General features: G+C 38.2%; 3 protein-coding genes and 1 non-coding gene across 4 annotated transcripts; 3 read left to right on the top strand and 1 right to left on the bottom strand.

The window, feature by feature from the left end:
- Positions 1–243: 243 nt before the first annotated feature.
- LOC119995545 lies at positions 244–3,919 on the top strand. The gene is made up of 5 exons (XM_038842059.1): positions 244–365; positions 633–695; positions 1,747–1,807; positions 1,940–2,891; positions 2,997–3,919. Exons 1-5 carry the CDS (start codon positions 244–246, stop codon positions 3,917–3,919), a joined length of 2,121 nt encoding a protein of 706 aa, XP_038697987.1.
- Positions 2,456–2,562, bottom strand: LOC119995729. Its single transcript, XR_005467691.1, has one exon. It is a non-coding gene; the product is annotated as a small nucleolar RNA R71 (small nucleolar RNA).
- Positions 3,920–5,596: 1,677 nt separating the features above from the next.
- Positions 5,597–6,814, top strand: LOC119995546. The gene is made up of 3 exons (XM_038842060.1): positions 5,597–5,654; positions 5,811–6,065; positions 6,363–6,814. Exons 1-3 carry the CDS (start codon positions 5,597–5,599, stop codon positions 6,812–6,814), a joined length of 765 nt encoding a protein of 254 aa, XP_038697988.1.
- A 33-nt stretch (positions 6,815–6,847) lies between these two features.
- On the top strand, positions 6,848–7,315 carry LOC119995547. The gene has a single exon (XM_038842061.1). The coding sequence runs from the start codon at positions 6,848–6,850 to the stop codon at positions 7,313–7,315; it is 468 nt and encodes a 155-aa protein (XP_038697989.1).

Consider the following 7,315-nt stretch of genomic DNA (forward strand, 5'->3'; position numbering starts at 1 on the left):
AACGTTGTACGAAAGCTAAACTAGCGAGCTAGACTTCCAAGAACACGAAACAGAGTACAACGATCAACTTCGATGCCATCGAATTCCTCAACTCTCTCCATGGATGTTGATGACTGTAAAATTACATTGATTTTATACCTCTCTTTCTTAACTTATTACTTTGTTTTCAAGTCAAACTTGGGTGTTTTACGTTATTTTTGTTTGCATTTCAGTTAATCGAATCCTAGACGATGAATTATGTCAATGGCAATTTTGACAATGTTATTGGACATGTACATGCGAGTCTTCGTAATTTCAGCAAAATCTGCCACTGTTCAGTTCAGCCCACTTGTGAAGGTCACCATAAATCCTTTGAGAATATCTGGGTTTTGTGTCATATACCGTTGAAAAGATATGGAAGTCTAGTTTCTGAAGAATTTTACAGTTTGTGATTCCGAGTTTTGTGGACAAAGTTATGAAAGTTTGAATACGGACTGCGCAGTCCAGAAAATCAGGAATCCGGGCTCATACTTAACAATATTGATTTGAGACTTCTTGAAAGCCCAAGGACGTTTCCAGCCTTTGAAGGAAGCTAATAGAGTATCAATTTATTATTTGAATGAATTTTTGACTATTATGATTCAATATTTCAGCTGGAGGAAATCTTTATGCAAGAGGAAACTAAAGGATTATTCTAATTGTACTAGGATTATATTGTTTCCTTTCATATGGATGACTTTAACCTAACCAAGGATGATATAAAAGGGGCTGGCATACACAGCAAGGGAGGGCAGACTGAGGGGAAAGACTCAAGAATCACATAAGGGCAGGATATTGGAGAGTAACATCCCTAGGAAAGGGAAGCAACAAGGTTCCTAAAAGGGAAATCCTCTTCACCAAGCTTACTTTGTAAAAGGTGTTCTTTTTCTTAAGTTCTTGATGTTGTTATTTCTTGAATTGTTGATGTAGCCTAGCATGACTATTCTATGTCTTAGTTAATTCGTTGCCAATTCAAGTTTCTAGTTTTATTCATTGTGCTTCATATATCATGTGTTGATTTAATGACTGATCACCATTATTTAGATACATGTTTGAGACAAGATTACACCACGATCAATGGGTAAACTTGATATAGCTCTTGTGAATGAATGAGATGTCGTTGAAGCACGATCCATGCATAAACACTCTTGGTTCTTGATGTTCTTCTTGCACTCAATGCATTCTTGTTTGTAATCTTGACCACAATCAATGGCTAGATAACAATTTAAGAATAGTTGATCTTGACCACAATCAATGGCGTTTCATATTTTAGATAAGAACGAACCTTAGAGACGAGAATTGAATCTTAACCAAATAAGACATAGAATAGGATTGCTATGGTGAAATCGAAGTCCTAGTTTGCATTCTCTTGATTGAAAACACCCTAAATCTTTCTAATATTCTTGCACTTTCTTGATTTTCAAATTCACACAACTTCTCTTTAATTTTCAGAAATAATTTAGTTTTATGTCGAGACATTCGAATTTAGTAGAAATTAGAATTACTTGACAAATCTCCGTGGGATCGACCTCGCTATTGCATACCTATGCTATAATTGTATTCGTGCGCTTGCGAGTTAATTAAAGTTACAACAAGTTTTTGACGCCGTTGCCGGGGATTGTGTTTAAGAATTTCAATTTGCTAATTCAAATTGGGGTCTCGAAAGTTTTCTTCATAAACTGTTTTTTTTTTTTGTTTTTTTTGTTTTTTTTTTTGTTTACTGGGCAGATTTGGTGGCTGTCTTTACCGACTATTCTGGACTGTTTCAGCAAGGTTTACTAGGCTTATAGTATATCAACGGAAAGCTGAAGAAGTCTACTCTCCAGCCTAAGAAACAGATCAGGATTCTGAGTTATAACCAGAAAGTTATCATCAAAAGAGTAGACAGTGTTCTGAGTTGACAGATTTTCAAAATTTTCAGCTTTGGATGCAAGGACGCCGATCACAAGAAGGAGACGTGCTTCCATTGAACGATAACATTGAAGGAGTTCTAAGGACTAGAAATCAACCAAAGGTAGACGAGACTGACATCAAATCTGAGGAAGAGGAAACAATTGAACCAATGGAGGACAACAATGATACACGTTGTTTGGAGGAATTCGCTCGGCCGACTATTCCTACTTCACCATCATGCATATTACTTCCAACTGCAGCTAGAAATTATGAGTTGAAATCTCTACATTTTAATATGCTTCCAAGTTTCTATGGTTTACCTAATGAGAATCCTTTGACTTTCATGAAAGAATTTTATGCTACTGTTAGTACTTTTCCTTTGCAGGGTGTGACTGAGGAACAACTGAAGATGAGATGCTTTCCATATACCCTAAAGGATCAAGCTAAGTTTTGGCTGATGTCTCTAACACCTGGATCATTCACTTCATGGGATGCCATATACAACAAATTTGTAGGGAAGTTTTACTCACATCAGAAAACTGGTGCATTCAGACGTCAAATCTCCACATTCACACAAGTTGATGGTGAACCATTCCATGAGGCGTGGGAACGTTATAAATTGCTTTTACTTCAATGCCCGCATCATGGTTATACTTTGGAGTTACAAATGCAATTTTTTTATGATGGACTAACCCAAACATGTCAATCTATTGCTGATAATGCTGCAGGTGGTGCAATGTTCAAAAAGGCTCCTCAAGAAGCTTATGACATTTATGAGATGCTTGGATCCAATTCACAACAAAGAGATGCTCGAAGCAAGAAATCTGGTGTGTATGAACTAAACCACAGTGATAATATGGCAAGACAAATTGGAGAACTAAATAAGAAGATCGATGCCATGTTAGGCACCCATGCCAATTCTATGACTCAAGTCGAGGTATGTGCTTTATGCAATATTGTTGGTCATTCTACTCATGCATGTCCTTCCAGCCATGAGTACCCTGATTTTGTTCAACAAGCAAACATGATGAATGCTTAAAATCCAAGATCTAAAAATAATCCTTATTCCAATACTTACAATGAAGGTTGGAAGAATCACCCTAATCTTTCTTGGAGTAATACTCAGAATCAACTTAACCCTTATGTTCAACCAAAGACCTCTTCTTTGGAAGAATCGATTAAGTTGTTTGTGCAGGAAAGTAGGGCAAGGATGGATAGGCATGATGCAATGATTGCTACCCAAGAAACAAAGCTAAATCAAACTTTGGCATCCATGGGAAAGCTTGAGGTCCAAGTTGGTCAACTTGTGGATGTTATTAAAATCAAAGAGCCTGGAAAACTTCCAAGCCAACCGGAGCAAGCTAAAGCAATCACAGTACTTCGAAGTGGTAAGGTCATTGATAACCAAATTAATTATGAAGTTACTGATAATTCTACTTTGAATGCAGATCAAAGACGAGAGTCAGTCCAGCCTCAACATATCACAACCAGCAACCATTCCGAAAAGATTCAGAAGCCTGAATCAATTCAGTCCTCAGAAAAACAACCCAATTCTGAGTCATCTTCGCTTCAGAAATCTCCAAATCCTTACATCCCTCCTATTCCTTTTCCAGGCCGTTTAAAGCAAAGCAAATTGGATAAGTCTTTTTCTGAAATTTATGATACATTATCTAAAGTCAATATTAACTTACCTTTGCTTGATGTGATCAGGAATATGCCGGCATACGCAAAATTCTTCAAGGAATTGAACACGTACAAACGCAAGTATGGGCCACATGAAAAGGTAATGGTCTCGGAGAATGTGAGTGCTGTACTTCAAAGGAAGCTACCTCCCAAACTTAAGGATCCTGGAAGTTTTTCTATCAACATAACAGTAGGAGACAAGAAGATGGAAAAGGCAATGCTAGATTTGGGAGCGAGTATAAATTTGATGCCATACTCTGTATATCTTCAATTAGGTTTGGGGGAGGTGAAGCCGACAACAATGTCTCTACAACTGGCGGATTGATCTGTCAAATATCCAATAGGTATAGTAGAGGATATTCTAGTTCAAGTTGATAGACTAATTGTTCCTGCTGATTTTGTAGTGCTCAATATGGACGATACTCCAATGCATGATCGTGAACTTCCTATCCTACTTGGACGTCCATTCATGGCCACCACAAATACTTTAATAGATGTAAAGCATGGAGTTTTCACCATGACAGTCCTAGATCAAACTGTGCAATTCAAGGTGTTTGAATCCTTATCTCATCCCTTGAGTTCTTTGGATTGTTTTACGGTTGATGCATTGGATTCTCTTGTTTTCTCTAGTTTCTTACAGGAAGAAGCGCAAGATGCATTAGGGGCAGCCTTAACTTTGAGAAAAGAAGACATGGCGAATGATGAAGAAATCATGGAAGTAATAGCTGCCTTAAACAGTTTACACCCGTGCCATCCTAACACTCTTATTGAACATGTTGAACTTTCTCACTCCAAGTTGGTCCCGTCTATTGTCTCTCCTCCTACACTTGAGCTTAAAACTTTGCCATCCAATCCTAAATATGCCTACATTGGTGAGAATGATACCCTCCCAGTAATTATAGCTTCTGACCTTTCACCATTGGAGGAAGAAAAACTATTAAGAGTGTTGAGAGAACACAAAGCGGCCATTGGGTGGACCATTGCAGATATCAAGGGAATTAGCCCAGCCATGTGCATGCATAGAATATTAATGGAGGAGAATTCCAAGCCCACACGTGAGGCACAAAGAAGATTGAATCCACACATGAAGGAAGTGGTGCGTGCAGAAGTATTGAAATTACTTGATGTTGGTATTATCTACCCTATCTCTGATAGCAAATGGGTAAGCCCAGTTCAAGTAGTTCCCAAGAAGTCTGGAATTACGATAGTCAAGAATGAAGATAACGAGCTTGTACCGACAAGAATGACCACCGGATGGCATGTGTGCATTGATTATAGAAAGCTTAATGCTGCCACAAGAAAAGATCACTTTCCGTTACCTTTTATTGATCAAATGCTTGAACGCTTAGCTGGTTATTCTTACTATTGCTTTCTTGATGGTTTTTCAGGATATAATCAAATACCAATCGCTCCAGAAGATCAAGAGAAGACGACATTTACATGTCCATTTGGTACCTTTGCCTACCGAAGGATGCCTTTTGGCTTATGTAACGCCCCAGCTACTTTCCAAAGATGCATGATGTCAATCTTCTCTGATATGCTTGAAAGGTTTATTGAGCTATTTATGGATGATTTTTCTGTTTTTGGAAATTCGTTCGACGATTGCCTTAATAATTTAACCTTAGTCCTTAAAAGATGTCAAGAGACAAACCTCACTCTCAGTTGGGAGAAGAGTCACTTTATGGTAAGGCAAGGTATAGTTTTAGGACATGTGATTTCAAGTAAGGGTATTGAGGTTGATAAGGCAAAGATAGATTTGATTGCAAAATTGCCGCCCCCAACTTCTGTAAAGGGCATGCGAAGTTTCTTAGGCCATGCAGGATTTTATCGAAGGTTCATTCAAGATTTCTCTAAAATCACACGTCCTTTGTGTAATCTCTTGGCTAAAGATGTTGTTTTTGAGTTTAATGATGAATGACTTATTGCTTTTAATACCTTAAAACGTGAACTCACCTCTGCTCCTATCATTAGAGCACCTGATTGGTCTCTTCCTTTTGAATTAATGTGTGATGCTTCTGACTATGCTATTGGTGCAGTGTTAGGACAAAGAGTGAACAAACGTCCGCATGTAATTTACTATGCTAGCCGCACACTCAATGATGCTCAACTCAATTACTCTACTATGGAAAAAGAGTTGTTTGCGGTGGTGTTTGCCTTAGAAAAATTTTGATCTTATCTCATTGGTTCAAAAGTTATTGTTTATTCTGAACATGCAGCTCTTAGGTACTTATTGACTAAGAAGGATGCAAAGCCTCGTCTGATTAGGTGGATCCTTTTGTTGCAAGAATTTGACTTGGATATTCGAGATAAGAAAGGGAGCGAAAATGTTGTTGCGGACCACTTGTCACGCATAACTGATGGGGGCAATCATGCAAACATGCCGATTGTAGAGTCATTCCCAGATGAACAACTCTTCTCAATGAGAGAAGTTGAACCATGGTATGCAGATATTGTTAATTATTTGGCATGTGGTATTATTCGGGATGAATTAACCTTGCAGGAAAGAAAAAAATTCTTTGCCACTTTTAAGCATTATTTTTGGGACGAACCTTATTTATTTAAATATTGTTCTGACCAAATCATAAGGCGTTGTGTTCCGGAAATTGAGCAAACAAGCATCCTTAAATTCAGCCATGAATTGGCGTGTGAAGGTCACTTTGGTGCAAAGAAAACAGCCCTCAAAGTTTTACAATCTGGATTCTTTTGGCCCTCTTTATTTAAAGATGCATTTAATTTTTGTGTTAAGTGTGATAGGTGCCAATGAACAGGAACCATTAGTCGTAAGAATATGATGCCCCTCAACAATATCCTTGTAGTTGATCTTTTTGATGTATGGGGTATAGACTTCATGGGTCCGTTTCCTCCATCCTTTGGGTATAATTATATACTTGTGGCTGTGGATTATGTGTCTAAGTGGGTGGAGGCAATTTCTACCAAGACAAATGATCATAAAATTGTACTCAGTTTCTTGAAGGATATGATCTTTACACGATTTGGAACGCCTAGAGCTATCATTAGTGATTGTGGTAGCCACTTTTGCAACAAACCTTTTGAGGCATTATTGAAGAAGTACAATATTACACATAGGGTTGCAACACCCTATCATCCTCAAACTTCTGGTCAAGTAGAGATTAGTAATAGAGAAATCAAGAAGATCCTGGAGAGGACCGTGAATGCTACAAGAAAAGATTGGGCATTGAAATTGAATGATGCATTGTGAGCTTACCGAACGGCATATAAAACTCCTATTGGCATGAGTCCTTATCGACTTGTCTTTGGCAAGGCTTGTCACCTACCAATGGAGTTGGAACATAGAGCTTATTGGGCCATCAAGACACTTAATTTTGATCTCAAGAAAGCTGGAGATGCAAGAAAACTTCAATTGAATGAGTTGGAGGAAATTCGGAATGACGCTTACGAGAATGCAAAGATTTACAAGGAGAGGACTAAGCGTTACCATGAAAAGACCATTCAAACAAAAGAGTTCGTAGTAGGTATGAAAGTTTTACTTTATAATTCCCGTTTGACTCTCTTTCCCGGAAAATTAAAGTCAAGATGGACTGGCCCTTTTCGAGTACATCAAGTCTTTCCTCATGGAGCAGTTGATATTGAGAATTTAAGCACTGGATCGATATTCAAGGTAAATGGACAACGACTGAAACCGTATTTGGAGGAACATCAAACACAAGACATCGACGTCTTGGCGCTGACCGCCCCTTAA

This window comes from Tripterygium wilfordii, chromosome 3 (genome assembly GCF_013401445.1).
Source record: "Tripterygium wilfordii isolate XIE 37 chromosome 3, ASM1340144v1, whole genome shotgun sequence".
NCBI lineage: Eukaryota > Viridiplantae > Streptophyta > Magnoliopsida > Celastrales > Celastraceae > Tripterygium > Tripterygium wilfordii.

Coding starts and splice junctions, on each gene's coding strand:
- LOC119995545 (XM_038842059.1), top strand. CDS start 244: ATGGCAATTTTGACAATGTTATTGGACATGTACATGCGAGTCTTCGTA. Junction 696..1,746: donor AATTGTACTAGGATTATATT/GTTTCCTTTCAT, acceptor TTTACTGGGCAG/ATTTGGTGGCTGTCTTTACC. Junction 1,808..1,939: donor CAAGGTTTACTAGGCTTATA/GTATATCAACGG, acceptor CAAAATTTTCAG/CTTTGGATGCAAGGACGCCG.
- LOC119995546 (XM_038842060.1), top strand. CDS start 5,597: ATGTGTGATGCTTCTGACTATGCTATTGGTGCAGTGTTAGGACAAAGA. Junction 5,655..5,810: donor AGGACAAAGAGTGAACAAAC/GTCCGCATGTAA, acceptor CTGAACATGCAG/CTCTTAGGTACTTATTGACT. Junction 6,066..6,362: donor TGTTAATTATTTGGCATGTG/GTATTATTCGGG, acceptor GCCAATGAACAG/GAACCATTAGTCGTAAGAAT.
- LOC119995547 (XM_038842061.1), top strand. CDS start 6,848: ATGAGTCCTTATCGACTTGTCTTTGGCAAGGCTTGTCACCTACCAATG.